Source organism: Anoplolepis gracilipes, chromosome 3 (genome assembly GCF_047496725.1).
Source record: "Anoplolepis gracilipes chromosome 3, ASM4749672v1, whole genome shotgun sequence".
Classification (NCBI taxonomy): Eukaryota; Metazoa; Arthropoda; class Insecta; order Hymenoptera; family Formicidae; genus Anoplolepis; species Anoplolepis gracilipes.
In genome coordinates, this window is record NC_132972.1 from 5976566 (window position 1) to 5997581 (window position 21016).

At 32.4% G+C, this 21016-nt stretch overlaps 1 protein-coding gene and 1 long non-coding RNA gene across 3 annotated transcripts in view; one reads left to right on the forward strand and one right to left on the reverse strand.

Moving 5' to 3' along the window:
* Kay (transcription factor kayak) overlaps positions 1-19183 on the reverse strand; it is a 34080-nt gene extending 14897 nt beyond the window's left edge. Inside the window, exon 1 of one of the 2 annotated variants that reach the window (XM_072889200.1) lies at positions 18816-19183. In XM_072889200.1, coding sequence (XP_072745301.1) covers positions 18816-18947 — 132 coding nt within the window. In that variant the 5' untranslated portion in view covers positions 18948-19183. Of the gene's footprint in view, positions 1-10353; positions 10751-18815 lie in introns of those variants that run through there. The other variant, XM_072889199.1, reaches the window with a different exon arrangement.
* Positions 6442-7338, forward strand: LOC140664250 (uncharacterized). Its single transcript, XR_012046421.1, has 3 exons — positions 6442-6538; positions 6910-6995; positions 7077-7338. It is a non-coding gene; the product is annotated as an uncharacterized lncRNA (long non-coding RNA).
* Positions 19184-21016: the final 1833 nt, after the last annotated feature.

Here is a 21016-nt window from a genome sequence, read left to right on the forward strand (position 1 = left end):
GATTCGATTGGCGCCAGTGGCGAATGATTCACGTTTCTTCGTGTCAGAACGAATCATCAGTACTGAGAAATGCAAAATTGAACGCGAGACGTTGCGTCACATACACCGACTACTTCCTGTGTATCTCTGTTTTACTATCAGCCGACGCTGACAATTCATAAATTCATTTCGTAGATGGTTGCTGAGATACGTTTCGGAGTAAAATTATAGTTCTTACATTTAACAATGATATACTAACTCGCATGTGAGCAGGTTTATTTTTTGCAAAGAAACTGCATTAAAAAATAAATTCAAACATTATAGAATAATATATTAATTAATATAAATAATTAATAAAAAAATAGATCAATAAGATCAAATAAGTGTATACGATAAAGAACATATTGTGTAATAGAATTAATGGATATTAAATCTCCATTCTTTTAAATCTCATTTAAATCTTCTCGACACAATGAATCCTTGAGATTGTGCCTAGAGTGCTTAATTGAAGTTTAGCCTTTCCTGAGGCTCGATTAATGATTATCATTGAGAACAGTGACTCGTGATGGGTCACACGCTATCCTTTTGTCACAACAATGTAACTCTTTATAAACATGTATCTTTTATATCGCTCCAAAAGACGTATTTATTTTTAGTGAAAATGCTGAAAGTAAAGAAAAGCGAAAAAATTCAGAGAAATTCTGTAAGTCTGTCGTATATTATAATATGCATAAGAATAAGTGCATATAAATTTTTAATTATTAAAACGGCAGCTGATTTCGCATGTAAAGTTTCCAATATAATTTTTTCCTCATCTTTATTTTTAGATACTACCTATGTACTTTTCACATACATATGAAAATTTGAATTGCAGGTAAATTTCTCAAAATAAGAAAAAACTAATATCTTTCTGATCCGAGCCATATAGAGTCGATCTACGCAGCACTCACGTAACGACGAACAAAGTTTAACCTGAACAATTCCGTCGGTACTCAATAAACACCGAGATAACCCTGGTTCGACTGTTTTTAGCACTAAAGTCCGAGAACAAAGGCCAGCAAGAGTACTACGATGCTGTAGAGTCACGGTCGGAGGTGAACGACACTGAAAGAGTGAGTCGCTTGTTCGGCGTAATTTTGGAAATTCCGCGAGCGACGGCGCCACGACCTTGTCTTTGTCGACGAAATCCTGCGCCAAGATTTCGCCATCTCGTTAAATATGTCACGATTTCACTAAACAGACCCGTAAAAAATTCCAAAAATCATAACCAGTCTTTACGAAAATTTTACATTTCCAACGCGGCACGATGATTAACATTCAGATATATCTTTTATCTCGGTTATTATTAAAATTATTAGGCCTGACGTTTTCTAAATTTAAATTTTCTGAATTTAATCTTAATAATATTTAAATCAATCAATTTCACTGTAATTCAAACTGAAAAAATATTCCCTATCTCCCATATGAGTAACATGACCCAAACTTGATTGACGAACGTGCTTCTAGGAATGATTTATTGTTAGTTAATATGAATAAAAAATATTTTTAGCACAGAGTAAACAACTTTTTTAAGAAAAAATTTAACAAACATATAGATCGACACAACTCTTATATTATCGGCGATGATTCTCTTATCTCTTATTATCTTGTTTTTCATCATCGGATATGCGTGTAATCGATCCCTCGTGATGTAAAAGATACAGAAGTCTGATGAAACCGATGCTTTGACTCAAGGCCGTATGATCGCTCACTTTTCACGAGGATGATCGATTAGCTTGAATTCACTGACGTCGACATACGTCGCATTATATAGAGTAATTGACTGTTTTGCTAAATCATACAGCAATTATCATAATATCTGTCAAAGATTACGGTAAGCCTATCATTTCCCACAATGCTCTCGCGATTACCGCAATCTCATTTACTGCATTGCATTCGATAATAATGATGGGAATAAAAATCATCGATCATGGCGTTAGCGATAAATAATGGAATAACAGAAATTGTAAAATACAAGAGTTAATAACAATATTGAATAATATTAATTTTATTAATAATAAAAGAACCGACGTATAATTTCAGTGAATCCAATTTTCAATGATATTAAATAGCCAAATGTCAAGTTTCAGCAACGAGTAAATACAGAATTTTCATTTTTGTATAATTATAGCAAAAATTTTACTTCACGAAATTGCATTAATTTCAATTCTGCCAAACATCCGTCTAAGAAAATGATCTAAACAAAAAAGAAAAGTTTAGAAACAGAATGGTTATCGCAATGATTATTATTCTCATAAAGAATTAAATGTTATTCTTAGAAATTGTATCATCAATCGTCGTACTAAAAGACATCGGAAATATCTCTACGACGATGAAAGCGTTAAGGACGAAAGAGATGGAATGAAGGAAAAAAAAAAAAAAAGACGACCTCCTATGTAGAGGAGAAAACACTTTGAGGGCACAACGGTCTGTGAATTCCTAACTAGTGACGTAGTCATGAAGGCATTTCCGACTGGTTGCACTCTTCGACAGCCTCTCTTCGGAGAGGAATACCTACATAATCGCGTACATAATGCGAGGTGGACCTCAAGACTCGACTCCTCTTTCCTAGAAGTCTGATGTAAAAGATGTTTTTAATCAAACCGCAGCCTGATTTTATCTATCTCCTATGAAACTCACATATAATCTTGAAAATCACTTAAGTTTCACGTTGAATATTATATATAAATATTTTTTTTACGTCTCTGTATTTTCACTCTCGGATCCTGTTTAACCTGATTAAATATGTTATCCTGTTTAATTTCGAACTATATGCAATATGTTTTATTATTACGTGCCTGTTTTCGCTTGTCGAATCTTTTTTCTTAAGAACTACATATCTTACATCTCCTGTCACGCTGCTTAACTTTATATTCTTTGTCTCTTAGGAATGACCGATAATATCAATACATAATGTATTGATTTATCTTAAAAAGTAAAACTAACTGATAATTTTTTGTGTGTTTCGCATATGACAATTTTTGTATTAATATATCATAATCACAACTCATATTTTTTACAGATGAATACCTCTTATCCTGTTATGCTCCTATTAACTTTCAAGTCTTTCAAACTTTACTTATATATATTTATATTTAATTACAAACATTTTATAGAAAAAAGAAATAGAGGAAAGAAGATTTACTTCTGCTGTATTCATTACATTTTTCTTTTTAATTAGAAAGAAAATTATCACACAAATATGATATTAATTAAGAAATTAAAAATGGCAACAATAAAGAAATTAACAAAAAACTAAAAAAAGCAAACTCTCCTTATTTTGTAAAATATTCCCATTGAAATTAATTATTCCCCAGAAATTAATGTAATAATTTTTTAATTGTAATGGTGTTGAGCCCCCTAAAATTTATATAATTCCTAAACGTCCTAGTGACAAAATTAAATTAAATTCCCACCGTATTATAATCTCCTTCCACGTCGAGTGTGTGTTTCGGTTTTTACACTAATCCATTTGATAATATCCGGACAGGTCGGCTCTTTGTGTCGCCTTCGGAGTTTTTGTGGCCTTCGTGTCCATCGCAGACACGGACAATAGTTCCACGAAATTGGATACGTTTATCCCACGCGTCATAACGCACTCTTTAAAAAAGGGGCCCGCAGGGTTCTACGACCTCTCGAACTCGCGAGCGCATCGCCCCGAATAGCCGGGCCAGTTTATCATGCCATCATACTCGGGAGAGCTCGCTTTGAATTATGGGCCCCAGCGGTCTCTAACTCCTTGATTCACCTATTTCTTTCCCGGCAAGTGTTACGAACGTTCCACAATCCAACACAATGTGAAGTTCTCTCTCTCTTTCCCTTTTTTTTTAAAGAATTCAGATCTTATCTCTTCGAAATATATCACGTTTTCACATACAAAGGAGAATCCATTAGACAGCGAATAATGGACGGTCGTTTCTTCGCAACGGATTATTATGTGGAAACGACCGCATTAGATATTCATTAGTAAATCGTCGTCCGAGTAGGAAGCGTGACGTTGGAAAATTTTAGAATAATACATTGTGGAGAAGAATATGAGAATACGTATTAAATATTTCCATCGGCCAATATTAGTTTTCAACGTTGTTTTATTATATAATTAAAAATTTGCTTGAATAACCGACTGATCAAATCATCTCACTATGTTAGGGCTGCCATATCGTGTCATGAGACGACCAGGACAAGGATAAAGACCGGGGGGCGGGGGGGGGGGGGAGTCAATAGACTATATTGTATCAAGATAAAAACAAAAATGTATTCTTTATTTTTTTTTCTCAATATAAACATATATATATATATTTTACTTCTTTTTCTCAATATAAACAAAAATATATTCTTTATTTTTTTCTCAATATGAATATAAATATACTCTTCTTAACATAAAATTGTATTTTTAACATTTCGAATATTTATAATCGTCGATAAGTAAACAAACAAAATAAAAAAACAAAAAAATTTTACTTTTACATTACAATATTTACTTTTTTCAAAATATATAGACTCGATATAAATTTTATTATTCTATATTATAGAGCAATGTCAATTTTTTTTATTATTATTTTATTTTTGTGGTTAAAATGAGATATAATTTAATAGTTTAACGGGTTGACCGGGACTTGTTCTTTAAACCGGGACATGTCCCGGTATACCGGGACGTATGGCAGCCCTACACTATGTTCATATCGAAAAAATTTTAAATTAAATAAATTTAGAAATGGCTTAAATTAAATATTAAATATTTAAAAATTATTATTACATATTTTAAGAAAATTACGGCTATTATATTTATATATTTTAAATTTCTTAATTCATTATATTTCTCTAGTATTGCGATTTGTCATATTAAAACGTATTAAAGCGATACTCGTTTATACCAGAAACGACGAGAGAAACGGCGGACTTTCGGTTGACATTATTATATGCAGATATAATCCCGAGTGTATGACGCATGAGTGCGGCTTACTATAATCCAATGTATGTATGTATGTATGTATATGTGTGCACCGATCGGTAATAATATTATTACGTTAATCGGCCACATACTATCGTCTTCGTCGGTCTCAGGTAAACCAAGGCGCAGTTAGCAGCGTTATTATCGCGACGCATAGGCATAGGTGACGTATTATCGACGATGTTGTGACCTTGTATCGCAGAAATTGGTTCGTCAAGCAAGAATTGTGAGCGATAACTTGGTTGGCGCACACAATTATAAAATATGCCGACTTTTATGTTTTTTGGAACTATACGCCCGATTGATATTATTTGAGTAAAAGAATGAAAAAGTTTTAAAATATTATATAACTTGAAACAATTTATATGTTAATAAAATATCTGAATATATTTAATATTGAACTCGAAATATTGAGATTAAGCTACATATGTTTTTTCATATAAGTATAATGTATGACTCACATGCCCAGATAAATTTTTATATTATTAAATTCGCTACCTTTTTTGTGATACGCTGTATGATTTATTCAAAATATGAAAACAACTGAGTGGATCCCCCATTAAAGCAAAAAAATAGTCAGTAATTTAACGCACGTTTAATGTGAGGTAATATTTGCAGAAATTATTTCAACATCTGGGCGATATTTTGCAAGATAAGAAAGCACTTCTCGAGAATGTAGGAAAGTTCGCAAGATTACGCAAAGAGGTCCAACGCTCACTCGGGGGAAAGTGTTAAGCCAATTGACGTCACTCATATGCAAGATATCATTCTGCAGAATCGAGACCTCCTTTCCGAGGTCGACTACACCGGATCACTAGTTTGTTACGCACCGTAAAAGAAAAAAATCCTTACAAAAGAGACTTAGAAGAGGTATATTACGCGCCGTTTCCTCTTTCGCAATCGGCGCCATAAAACAAATCGACCGCGTAGTGTTGCAACGAAGAATGTAAGGAGAATCTCAATAGATCGTTAGTGAATCGGAGTGAATCGTTAGAAAATCTTTTTTTTTCTCGAGAAAAAAAAATCGCGCAAATTTCTTTATACGTTGTTTTTTTCTATATTTTAAAATAAATCTTTAAAATCAATTTTCTCTACGTAAATATTTTAGAGAAAAATAAAAAACGCATTTATTTTTAAAAAGAGTTGATTTCGTAACGCGTGTTTAATTATGATATTAAAGTCAGTCGTATTTAATTGAGAGAGAGAGAGAGAGAGATAGATAGATATTACTTCAAAACTTAAAATAAAGAAACTACTTTGACGAGAACCTTGAACAAGTTTTCCTCCTTGATGGTGCGACCGACTTCCCGGAATGCGAAGGCGAACTTGCGACGCAGCTCGTCACAAGTGCAACTCAATGATACATCTTCCTTCCCAGTATCGGTCTATCTCGTGCTCGAGCACAATCGACATGTTTATGACTCGCGAATAATCATGGCGGGCGTCGCATGTCACTACTACGAGGCGGCAACGTGCACGCGACACGTGCGTGGATTTTCATTCATAAATCCAAGCGGACTACGCGCGATGACTCATCCGCGCCCCGCCTGTTGCGAGACGCAAACTGAGGTAAGCACGACAAAAATAAAAAATAAAAAAAAAAAAAAGAATAATGAACACTGGAAATTTCCATGTCTAATATCGCTCTTTGAACGCCGTCGTTGCTGTCATTGATACGATCCATATAAAGAGGAAAAAATGTCAAATATAATATATAAACCGTCATGTACAAAGCATTAATCTTTCTCGAGAAAGAATACTATTTCCTTCAACTCAATATAGAAAATAAATGTAATATATTTTTTATTCATATCTCGATGTATAGCCAAACCTTTATCGCTGATACAAGAAATCCTTATAGTGTCGAAAGGAGTTTTCGAACTATATGACTTTTGTCTCAAGGTGAATAAAATAAGCTTACAATTACTAATCTGTTGCAGAAACAGTTTGTGACAAATGAAATAATCTTCAATAATGTCTTAATAGAGGTTTATGACAGAAAATATAAAGTGAGCATTTTTTAAAGGTACAGCAAATTACATCTACATATATTTAAATTTGCGAGCTGCTACTTGGAATAACGCTCTCTCTCTCTCTCTCTTTCTAGCGACTGTATCTTACGGAAGAGATAAATAATAAGGAAACACATCCAGAAGTATTTCCTTAATATTGAGAGCAGGATGACTTCTTGCCTTATGACCTATACGTATTGCTCTCACTGGACTTAACCCTGCCTTCAACGAAACCTTCTAATTGGCGGGTTAACGAGCGTTAACTATTCGCTTCCTGTCAGATTTAACTGCTTTTTTTCGGTTTCTCGCAGACAATGTATGCAAGAATTCCTAAGAAGTTTTTTCTTAATGACTTATTAAAAGCCAAAGTATTTTTTTATCTATTTATATATATGTCGATTTCTATAACAATTTTATAACATTCTTATTTAATTTTAATTAGTATCTAATGACATGTATCCAAATTTAACAAAAAGATAACGACTCTTTGAATTTTTATTTAATGTTGTCTAATTGTAAATTAATGACATTTAAATTTACAAAAATTAAAAGGTTCCTAAAAATGAACCTCTATAAATCGGCTGATTTCATTATTTAAATAAATAGCGCCACAATTGTTCTGACACATTTGAATATGTATTAATTTTTTGCGAGCGAGGGTCAAAGATACATTTTCCTTAAAAGGCGGAAATCCTTTTCGAAAGCTTAACAGACTTCTTACATAAAAGACTTCGATAAACATCAATTTCGAGGAAGACCTTCGCCTATTTCTTTAGTCGTAGAAAATGCTATTACGGTAAAAATATATTCAGCGATAACAAACAGTCTAGAATATTCAGAAACCGTTCTAATACGAAGAAAGTTTTCTACAAAGAATAGTTATCTTAAGAATTTCTTTAAAAGTGTAATCTAAATTATAAAAAATATTTTAAGAGAGAAAGAAAATGTAATGTTTCAATTTCTTTTTTTCATAATCTTTACTTTCAGAATTTTTAGAATTTCATTAAATTTCTTTATAACGACTGTAAATAAACTAAAATAACTATGTCTATTTCCTCCAATAAAAATATACATTTATTGAAATTTTATTTTCTATCTTTCTATTAAAATATTAATTTTTTTATTGTTATACTCAAAATATTCATATTTTGATACATAGTCTAATTGTAAAAGTATTAAATTATTTTGAAAAATTATGAACGCGTCCATTGTATGCTTTCTTTCTTTCACGCGTTGAAATGTAATCTTTTTTTCATTATTACAATAAAATGTCAATTTAAATACACAGATCTGTATTATATATACCAACTAACGTTTTCCTTTATAAAGACTATATAAATCGCACATTATTTATTTGTTAAGCTTGTCCGGAATATCTTCGAGGCAAACAAGAAAGTGTCACTTAGCGATAAAACAAGCAAATGATGCGTACGCCGAATTGAGATTCGTAGAAATCGGAGTCGAATGAAATCGGTGGGATCGGCAGGTGAGAGCCGTTGCGTCGCGCGCATCAAATGTGATAAGTTTCTCTTTCTTTCTCTTTCTCTATCTCTTTATCTCGCTTCTTGGAAAATTTAAAATTAAACATGTCATACGAACATGACCTCGATTATTAGCTTAATTGTAAACCGTTATTATATAAAGTTCTGTCTCTGTCTGTCTGTCTGCTTGCCTCTCTCTCTCTCTCTCTCCCTTCATTTGTCTATTTCTTTCTCTACTTGTTTTTGTAACATTATTCAACATGAAAGGTACGGAATTATTAATTATTTCTTATGATTGTACACATTGTCCAGTCGTGCGTGTTAAGCAGTGGATTCTTCGTAGAAAGAGTAAAGAGCCGGTTTAAGTAATAAGTTCAAAGAATATATCAACGCAGATTACAAATTATGATTAGTCGCAGTATTTTTGAATTTAACAGCCAAACCTGTGACATGAATAAACATTAAATACGTGAATATATACTTATTACTTATGTTTATTATGTTACAATAAAATGTTAGAAATAATTATACAGTTAATAATTAAATCTCTCGTCTATGACAAAATACAAATATTACAAATAAAGTTTTACGAGTTTGCAACTTGTTCAAACTATAAAAAAGCAAAAGTAAAATGCAAAGATAAAAAGAACAATGCTTATAAAATATGGTTTATTATTATTAACTTTAAACAATTTAAGAGACTAAATTAATGAGAAATGAAACATTAAAAATTCTTTCGTCAAACTATCATTTACGTTTTTAGTTCTCGGCTTTAATCTTTTGTTCATTGTGTCCTATTATTATAGTATTTATCAATTATAAAGTATCATTACAATGTAAAGAAAGATATGAATTTCATCCTCGACACGCGTTTTCACTTACGAGCAGCTATCCATCGGTATCATCTTTAACAATACACCACATTTATCTAATCAGTGCGTTATTTTTGTCGATGCTGAGTACCGTAGATTGCCTTGCAGTCACGCGTAATAAATATACACGGAGAAAATCGCGCACGTCTAACGTCTTTTAAAACATGATTATCGTCAGACGACAGACTTCTCAGATAAAGATATTTCGGTAAAATAATTTTTGTTCAATTTCTTTCCTTTCATAAAAGTACAAAGAACATCGACTGTAACTCGCCTAACTGCGATTCAAGTTTTGGAGCGCAGCCATAGTTTTAGCATTATCGATCCAACCTTGAACTGTGACACCTGCACGAAGAGCGCGTAATCGATGATTTGTGTGCGTTAAAAATCGATCATGATTTCGCTTGTACGCCGTTATTTACGCGTAGCATGTATATTTTATCACGAGTAATTATATTTAAATAATGTTCGTATGTAATAATGATTGTAAATCGTAGTATTATATTAAACATCGTATGTAATATTTTCATAAATATGTATAAAATTACAATTCACAAATCGTTTTATTACAACAAAATGTGAAAATATAAAATATTTAAAAACGTTTTCATATCTATGTATATTGAGAAATATCAATCAAATCTTAAAGCATTTTACATATTACATGTATGTTAAAGGCTATTACACATGAAAAAATCTTAGTCGTAATCGTAAGTAAATTACAGTTAAATATTTTTACGCGATTTATTTACGATCTTATGATTACGAGTAAATAAAAAATTTTTTTCACGTGCAATGATTTTAATATATTAATATTGTACGAATACAAAATACGCTTGTTTTCACACAAAAACATAAAATAACACGCGTAAGATATCCAAAGTTTGTTGTTGTACGAATTAAAAAAATTTATGAAAATATATACATATATTAGATTTACATCATTCACCACACTCAATATGAGAAAGCATTTAATTTTCTGTCCGAACTTCTACCGCGATCGATAGCATCCTTCTTACCATGGCATTCTCCTCCTTCATGAGCTGCCAGTGGTCCGGGACAGTCGTGGCTGGCGGATACATGGAAAACATCGTGTAGCTGTGATCCTCAACGACATTGTCGTAATAGCCGTCGCTGGGCACTCGTTGCGTCATCATGTGAGCTTGCGTTCCAGCAAATTTCACTTGTCAGACTCAAAGTTCGAAACTGTTGCGGATTTGATTATCTCGTGAATATAAAGTTCAAGGAAAAAAAAAAAAAAATTGCGTCCGAGAGGGAAAGTGTTCACACGGTGATGTTAACGCGACGTCGGCAAACTCGACACTGTCACAAAGCTCGGTGGTATATCGACGAACCTCTCTAATCGCTCACTTAGCGTTGCGCGTGCTTACGTATGCCTGTCGACTGAGCCCGCCAACGTGACTGAGTAACTATATAGGAGAGCCGACCGTCGCTCCCCCCCACCAATTCGCATACGGGCGCGCTCCGACGTGACGTCATCGCCATCTTGATTGCTGATTCGCGCGATAGCGACCGGCCAATCAACGCAGCCTCGCGAGTAGCTGCTCGTTTCGACGACGATTTCACGGAATCGAGGAACGCACGGAGAACCAGATCCCCTTTTCTAGGTAGCGCGATTGTATACCACGGCTAACTTGCATAATCCGATAAATCAAGGGGATCCATAGAGGATTAGGGGAATTTTTGACGGCACGCCGGAAGCGTGCAAATTGCGGCCCGCAATTTGCACGTTCAGGATGTGCGTTCGAGTTGATAAAATTGATTGAATCGATGAGGGTGATCCGAAATTTAAGATTTCAATTTGGCAGGGGAAAAAAATAACCAGGCTTTAAATTAATACAATTTTTCTTTTTTAACGCTAAAAATCCAATTTTATTATTGGAATAAATGTTATTTAAGCTTATCTATCTTCATATTCTACGTGTTCGGCAACGTGCGTGATATGAGTACTCCCTACGTCAAATAACGTATTACGTGATGATTAGCAATGACTCACTGATGCTGACTGTAATTTTTAAAATAGGCGTGCGAATGCATTGTACCGCAGAAACCAATGTTTAACAATAACAATCTGCCGCGCACGTGCGCAATTCTCTCTCTCTCTCTCTCTCTCTCTCTCTCTCTCTCTTTCTCTCTCTTTGTTCTGTGCCGCGTTTCGCGAATGCAATATTGCACTCTCTGCGTGCAACGAACCCTTATGAGTACAAAAAGATACGTGTTCTCCATCGTAGAATACGATGTAATTTACAAGCTGTTTGTACACGATCGGTGGATATTTGCCCGACGACTTATATGTATACATCCGTTCTTAAAATCACAAACCAATGATCGGGAGAGAAAGAGGGAAGTAAAAAATTATTTATCCGGGACAACATATCGCCAGATACATATGTTTATGCAACAAACGAGTGCTCTTACGCTGCAACATAAGCGAAGAACGTTTAATGTTTGCGACGCAGTTTGGGATGTACTGGAAACAATCCGAATACTCCACGTGTTCTTCGAATTGTTAATTCAATTAATCTCTTTGCAAATGTGAGACTATTATTATAATTGAAATAATCAGATAATTACATGTATTTACACGTAGCACGAAACATTTTATTTGTGTTTTTAATATTATTAGAATTTAATTATCTTTTTTATTTATTAATTACAAGTTATATTTTTTTAATAATTCGAATATTTAAAACGTACTAATAATAAGATTTTTTCTGAAAGAATGTAGAATATCAATTCTTCTATTTAATAATTTAATTTATCTTGCTTGTCTGGGAGAATAAAAATAAATTTTAAATGGCAAGCTCTTGTTACACAATGATTAAATTATTCCTTTTCAAAACATGCTGTATATAAATTATATTAAATTATTATTAACTCTTTTATATTTTTTTAAAAACATTAAATTGTCAAAAAATTTCATGTATGAATAAAAATTTTTGTTCTGATAAATTTTTATCGGAACTATTTTACATGGAAATTAAAAAAAAAAATGTTTTTTTTTTCTACTTTTATTACGTTTTAAAATAGCTTCTAGATAAGAAATCGTGATAAAAATTTGTTATTTTGCTTAAAAATTGGTATGACTTTCTGTCGAAAAATTTATGATCCATAAAACGATAAAAACTACTGGTAACCGTTGTCAACGAAAAATTATTTTCCTAGATAATAAATATTTAGAACATGTCAATGTAAATGCACTTTGCACTTGATACTAAATTTTCCTACTCATGCACATTTCTGATAATCATATACATTGCATACTTTTGTATATTAAGCATATTACTGACAGAAAATTTTCAATTTTTTATTACGCTTTAAGAGAACTTTTCCTATCTAAATCAATCAATAAAATATCATATTTTTTAATTTTTATAAAGCTAATATTTTGAGAGAGAGAGAGAGAGAGAGAGAGACAGAGAGAGAAATATGTCTTTTTTTAATCGCATAGGAAGAAAAATTTAACAGTATGAGTATATTTTCAGTTTGCAAATGTCATGATATATTAATAATTTACCTAATTACTCTTAACGAACAATAGCGCGTCTCGACCTAGTTACTTTATGAAACGTTTACTTTTCCTGATTGTATTTTAATTGTCTGCCTAATAAAGATAGCTCCGAGTAATGGAAATTCGCTTTCACCCTGATAGTTATAACATTTTAATTGTCAACGTTTAAGAGTAACATATTAAAAATCTTTCAAAGGAGAAGAAAAAAGATTTTAATAAATAATCTGGATAAGAAATTGAAAGCATTATGTATGTATACTGTGACTATATTCTTGTGAGAGAATATTATTTGTTTACTTGTTAAAATTATCTAATTATAAAGTCTATATCGATTAAGTTAATGTGAAGAGATAAGAATTTATTATTCTCTTTAAGATAACAAAAGTTTACTCTAAAAAAACTGATACAAAGGTTTCTGTAACATAGAGTAAATAAGATTTTTTATTAAAATCATAACAAATAGCTTTAAATGAATTACTTTTGGCAATAGAGAGGAATCCAATAAGTTTCAATAAAAATCAATCTAATTTATAAAATCAATTTGGATGTGGTAGTAATATTTAGAGGTTTGATAACAATCTCGCATTCAATACAAACAACCTGCTCTGTTGAGATAATCACTATCGCATTTCAAATTTATACAATCATATTCGATCAGCTATCTATCCCATGACCTATAAAGTCTTTTATTTATTGACTTCGAATTTCAAAACATCTAAGCATATCCTTAACTAAAATAACATTAAAATTTCGTTAATTTTTAAATTTCTATTATGCTGAACATGATCATAAATATGTAATTGTGCAAGAGAATAACCCTGTTTATATTATTATTATCTATTATTAAATATATTTATTGAAATATTTATTTAGATTCTTGTTTGTTCGTTTGTTTTGTGGAACGGAAAGTTCATTGTCTTGGCGCGAGTTAACAAACGGAGACTTTACCACGCCTTAACGAGCACAACGGGGTAACGAGAACGAAGATCCACAGGCACTGGAGGATCGGCTTTGTTCACGCGACAAAGAGACATTTTAATGAGGAGGGAGATTGCGGCTTGGTCGCTCAGGCTGCCGACGTTTGCGCGCGTGCGCGGATAACAAACGATGCCGAAATTCGTGTGAGGAAAAAAGTTTCAATCCCACCGCGCTACCGCGAGAAAGTCCTGCAGACATTTTCGATATTTAAAAGAAGACAATACGGAATAAATTATACAACGAAAAGTCATGAATCAGCCATTTGTTTTTATGCATATCGTATTTTAAGTATTGCAGACACGAAGAAAAATCCACGACTGAATCTTTACGATCTCGCGTATTGTAATCATTCGCGAGAGCTAATATCAATTTTTCAAATTTTCTCTGAGAGATGAGAGAGAGAGAGAGAGAGAGAGAATTTTTCAACGGATTTACCAGATTTTATGAAATAACTATGTGAATTTTTTTCAACGCCAGAATAAAAAAAGTGAGAAGTAACAGTCTAACACAGGCAGATGTACTTTTATTCTCCTGCGATCATTATAAATATTATTTGCATTTTATCGCTCAATTCCATACGAACTCTATAATTAATAGAAGGAGAGATAATTAGGTGACAACAGCTGGCGCGGGAGTTACTATCTGGCAACATAAGCGTTATTGCGCAGCAGTAGAATGTGATTCGTGTCGCGCGCGCGTATGCGTGCTCGCGGCACGCGTGTTTTTAAATGGTCGAGCCGTCACAGGCGGCTCTTTACAAAACAGCTGTTGGAGGCAGCCAAAGCCGAGCATGCAGAGCACGCCGAGCGAAATGCTAGCTCTAGCTAGATCAATACCACCGCCATCCTGTTTACACGCGGGGAATGTATAGGGTGTCTTACACAATTAGTAGTGGACATTTGTATGTGGATATGAGAATTTTATTCTTTTTAAATTTGGAGTTTTATTTTTATGACAATTTTGAGGAACCGTTCTAACTTTTCAAATTGGAAAGTTTAATGCTTTAATATCTTGCAATTGCCTTTACATTGAGAGAAAATCTAATTTGACTAAATACACGTTTAATTAGTTATCACTTTTTCATAGTTGAACTATTTAACTTAGATAATTTTCAATCATTTCAAATAAAAAAATGATAACCAACTAAATATACATTTAGTCAAGTTAATGACGTTTCTTCTCACTGTATAATTGCCACAAAATAAGTGTTAAAATTCGGTTTAATTTAGATTATAAATAATATTGTAGTATTCGTCATGTGCTTTTAATATTTAATCAAGAAAAGCCTTTAATTTTCAATGTTTATGGTTAGAATTGTCTAACTTGCAAGAAGTGAGAGAGAAAACAAATTAGTTAAATAATTCTGAAACTGTTTTTAGCTATAAAAAATTAATTAGTGCTTTGAGGAAAATTGGAAATTTTAAGAAATATGGGACACCCTATATAAGGGAGAGACAAACGCACTAACCCTAACCCCTATTCGATGCCACAGAGATATTGTCCGTCGCGACAAAGAGAATTTTCTACTTCCTGTCTGCATCTATAAATATACATGCCACGACGTCGTAATAAATCACGACGTAGATAGACGCAGATACTGTTATTATTAAATAAGTATATGTCATACGAAACGTAATGGCGTGATTGACAACATGCTTAATAAACATTTTTATATAGAATGTCCTGCAACTCGCGTGCAGTTTTGTTGAATCGTAGATATCGTAAGAAATAAAATAAAGAAAGTAGTTATCTCGACACACTAATAATTGCGAATCAAAAGGAGCGTAAGATATAAAAAAAATTTCTATATCTTATTCTTATAATGTTCAACTATTTATATTATGTAGACTAGAAAAATTATATATATATTTATATATAACTTTAATAACATAATAAACATTTTTCTGAAAAATAAAAAATGCAATACAGAATATATATAATAAAATATAAAATACAAAATATAATTTAAAATTAAATTAGATTATACAAAAAGTTAGAATTTAAAAAAATAATAATAACGTTACGAATATTATATATGTCATTTTTTACATAAAAAATTGTATATAAAAAATGGACAATTCTTTGTATTATTATAATACAATAAAAAAAAATAAATCTTAGATGTTTCGTACAACGATAAATAATTTATTATAATTAATATAATAAATCTCTTCCTTTCCCTAATAGAAAAGAAATATTACTATATGTCACTACTCTATTTTTTATTGGAAAGAATAAATTCCTTTCAAGAAAATTCTAAAGTTTTGACTTATGTCCAGACACCAGAAAAACAAACAATTCATTTGTCGAGTACAAGATCAAAGTCGCATACTCCTTTGTAGTGTCAAGACTTGATCATCGAACCGCATCTTGTCAATGACGCATCATTTATAAACCGCAGCTCGATAATTCGCAGCATAATTCGCAGAAAAGAGAATAATATTTCATCAACGTCTCACGTTTTAAAGTTCGCGCGAAGACTCGTTTGTAAATGCAAACACTCGGCGACCTGGAGAGACCATTGATCTCTCCCAATCGGTGAATGGACGCAGCAATAAGAAAGATAACGCACGGTTGGATCGTTCCGTAGTAACTCGGAGGCACGATGCACGTAGTATGCACCTTAAAAGGACAACTATGCAGAACCAGAATGAAAGTTGTACTTTATCTATACTATACTATGGGCGTGTTTAATTTATTTGCGAGCTCTATATGGATTAGAAATAGAGTATAATAAGAAGAATTAAAGATATTTGCAAATTATTTGCGATTATATTTTTGAGATTTTTTAAATAAAATTATTAGACTTTCCAACAATCTCAAATCTTTATAGACAGCTAAAGTCTTATAAGTTTTGATTTGATGGATCTCTAGATAATAAAATGTTCCTATACCTATAGACGTCGCATGCCTGTGACGTGTTGTAAGATGCAGTTTGTTTTTGATAACGTTGGTGACATTTTCACGCGACTCATTCGTGGCATGCTAAAATGTGTTTTTCATTCGAACTCGAGCAGTTCAGTTTATAGCGATGACGGCACGCGCTTTATAAATTTAGCAGCAGGCTGCTTCTAATATTTCGGATAAAGAAGTTCTTTGAATATAAGTACAGATATCATGATTGACATGTTGTATTACATTGTAATGTATTATGTGTGTATGTGCTTAAGGCTAATTTAACTTTTTTGTATTCAAAAATGTAATAATATTGATAAACGCGGTATTATATTAAATTTTGTATTAAATTATAGGAAATTGAAAGTAAATTAAATTTTTTAATTAGACTACTTTTAGATTTACTAGAAAAGTAGGATTATATAAATTTTCACAAGATAAAACGATAGGATTAACAGAATTTTCGAAATTGAATTTTGTGAATCCTTTAAATAGCTTTAAATAGAGCAATGTTAAAATATTTTATAATTGACATATATCAAATGGAAAGACTAATCAAATCTGCGAGCATGAACATAAAATTGTGATAATTAGTATATTTGTCATAACTTAATCCCACAACATAATACATTACATAATAAATACTAATAATTTATTTGATTTTATATATATATATATTCCCGTTTAATGTAATTGTTTCGTTGAAATCGATCTTGAAACCATACACCATGCATATTTTATATCGTAAAACCACTAATGTGATGAATCATCACGAGCAGTATTGACAAGCAGCACTTGTATATGTTGTCTAAGAATTTATCTTTCTATGAAATGGTATGCATTTTCCAGACGTGTGATGGATGTGTCATATAGTGACATACAAACAATAGACCACTAACTTTATGTAATTCTAAACGATTCCGCTAAACATTTAACAAAAAATAATAAAAATATTATATTATACATGTATAATCATGTGTTTATTTAATCGTGTGCATTATTTTTAATTGATTTATAAATATAATGTTTGGTCGACAATGCAGTGTCTGATTTACACAATTTTAATAAATTCTTCAAACTTAAGAATTGCAATTATGTACAAGTTATTGATTTTGACATTTTATCATTCAATATACTTTGATCAGCTGAATTTTAAATTTGAATTTTGTATTCACGAAAGTTCGAGACTATATTTTCGATGATGAACTAATTTAACTCATGCAGTTGTTAAATTAAAAATGATATAATATTTTGAATGTTTTGCTGCTCGAATGACGAACGGTTATCGCAAGCTTATCTGTGACATATGCGTTAGCGAAACGATTTAAGAAACAATAAATTGCTTTTTATTTCTGTAAAGAAGATAAGAAAGCAATGCAATATAATGTACTTCATTTTGTGTCTATACAATTGTACATATATTTTTCTAACACTGAGTTTCATATATCTATCGAGGAGAAAATAAGGATAAGATATCTATTATTTATAACAAATAAAAGTGAAATAATATGGAATTATACACCAATGCATTAAAAAAAAAAAATATATATATATATATATACAGATATTATTTTATTGAAAAATTTAAATTATTATACTTTAAAATGCTCTGAAATATTATTTTCTTATTCGGTTTATATTTCTTTTTTTATTTTATTACAATTTTACCTCACTTGATATTTATATATCTTCTTTCTTTATTGCAATTCATTTTTACGTGGTAAAATTATACATAATGGTGAAAATTAAAAGAGAAAAAAATAAATCGTACGTGCGGGTCTGTCTTCTCTTTCATCGAATATCGAAACTTATCCCTCGCTTTTAACAATTGGACGCTTTGCGCCAGATGCAACGATAAACGCGGACAGTTGCTTTAAAACATTAACGCATGATATTGTCACGCCGACAAGCGACGTTACGTAACGCGAGCCGCCGATGAGACGTCGATCGTTGGAATTCAACGCGACGTAATCGCGAGGATACAAGTGCCGCGCGCGACACTTGTATCAAGCAGCATCACATTTGCATCAACGCGAAAGGAGTCACATGCATACGCATTCCTTGCTAGGTACTCACGTTATTGGGCAGCACGGCCGCATTTGCGATGCTGGAGAGAAAATCATGGCTGACGCGGGAACTCTGCGAGGTCCCGCTATCGCTGGACACGCTGGAGCTGTCATACAGCACGTCGGAGACGTCCAACTTCATCTTGCCGTTCACTTTCGCGAAAATCTGCGTCAAAACCGAGTCAAATCTAAGTACGTCGCGTTTATAACCTCTCGATGCTCTTACGGCAAAAATGCAGAGAAATGATTCTCTCCAAGAAAGAGAGAGAGGAGGGAAAACGGACGCAAGGATAGCGTCGAATCTTATTGTCAACGGACGTACGTGGAACTTGAAGACGACACGCACGAATTGCAGGTCCCTTTGCTCGAAACTGTGTAAAACTGCACCCGATCCCGATGACTCATACCGTGGGGGAATACCTCGCGCGCGCGTCCGACAGTCCGCGTTCGAACCACGGAGAGAGTCGAGGCTGCTCGAGGTCTCTCGAGCGTGGATGACGTCATGGGCTATTCCCGGTCGGCCAATCCCCGTCGAGCCTGACAGTACCGTGCCATAACGTTCGATAACGAGGCGCTATCGCATGAAACAAGGGACTTATCTATCGCGCGACGCCCGATATTATTATTAAAGCGTTTTAATTACTTTTCGTTCTTGTTCTTCAGTCCAAGTAATTATTTGCGACTCGATATTTTAATTACATTAAAGTTTACGTATAAAGATATTAATAAGACACATGATACTGTTATCGAGTCTTTATTTTGTCGTGTCACGTAATATCAATTGCAGAGATAAAGAAAATTGATTATTTATATATACAGTCATAATAAAAGAATTTGATTTTGTCGTTGTGAATTTTCTCTTTTTAGGAGAGCGTTTGTATAAAATATTAAATATATTTCACGTTTAACTTTCTCTTTAATTATGAAATATTTTGTATATGTAAACACATCGAATAAATATAATTAACAAACTTTACATATATTTTTAAAGGTCACATATGGATCAATTTGACCTTTCGATATTTTAAAAAGAATATTTCTAATAGAATATCTCAAGACGTTAATCACTAAAAGAGTTTAAAATTTATTTTTTAACTTTTAATTTTTGTTATACATTTTCTACAAATGTCAAGGATATATATGTATACATATATATATATATATATATATATATATATATATATATATATATATAAATTGTAGATTTTTAAGAACTTTGGGACAGCTAAAATTGTAACAAGATATTATAATCCATATGTGACCAGGAACAAAGCAAAAAAAATATATGATCTACAAGGGTTAAAAATAAAATTCGAGTTACCAAATTGTATTTGTAACTTGGCGTGTGTGTCAAATGCCTAAAGATGAAATTTACGCACTTTGTATCGGTACAATGATTGTGCTTTGACGATGACCAAGCAGGCGTTCTATATTTTATTCGGAACAGGTTAAATTCCAAGAAATTTTTATATCTCTCGTTAACACTTTATTACTTTCTCCAATCATCTTCCGCGATTCCTCGTGTTGTAATCTTTTTTATAGAGATAAAAAGAGTAGATATTAATTTTTTGTTACATCGAAAGGATTTTATAAAAGAAAATTTTCCAATTAATATTTTGCTATTTTATTTTTGCGAGTATCAGAGTTGTGTCATTCCACGAGATAATCTGATACTCTCAGCATTCTCGCGAAGGACGCGTTGAAAGATCGTATACACGTGAACATGATTTTTTCAAGCGTCAACAATTGCAGCCTTTCTTTTTGCGAATAAAAATATCACCATGTTTGATGTTTATCAAATCGAAGGAACGGCGCCTGATCGCATCTCAAGATAGATTAAAAGATAGAGTAAAAGTGACATTTGATTAGAAGTGAACTATGAGATTAGATCCATTGTATATTTAATAATATTGCAATTGTTGGATTAGCAATATTACATGTCTTTCCTTGTTGTACATAATTATTGAACCATCATATATTTAACTTTTTGTGTGATAAAAAAAATCCAGCATTTTACCTTAATTTGATCGATGTTTGATTGAAGACGACGAGCAGTTCGTATTTGTGAACCTCGAATGGCTCGAAAAGAATTTGTAGCTAACGGTTAAAACCGGTAACGCATCGGCGAAAATCTCGAGCGAGACCCGAGATCCCAAGAGTGGCCGCGTGCTTCCGAGAATCACGGATGAGTCACGCGACTGGTCGCGTGGG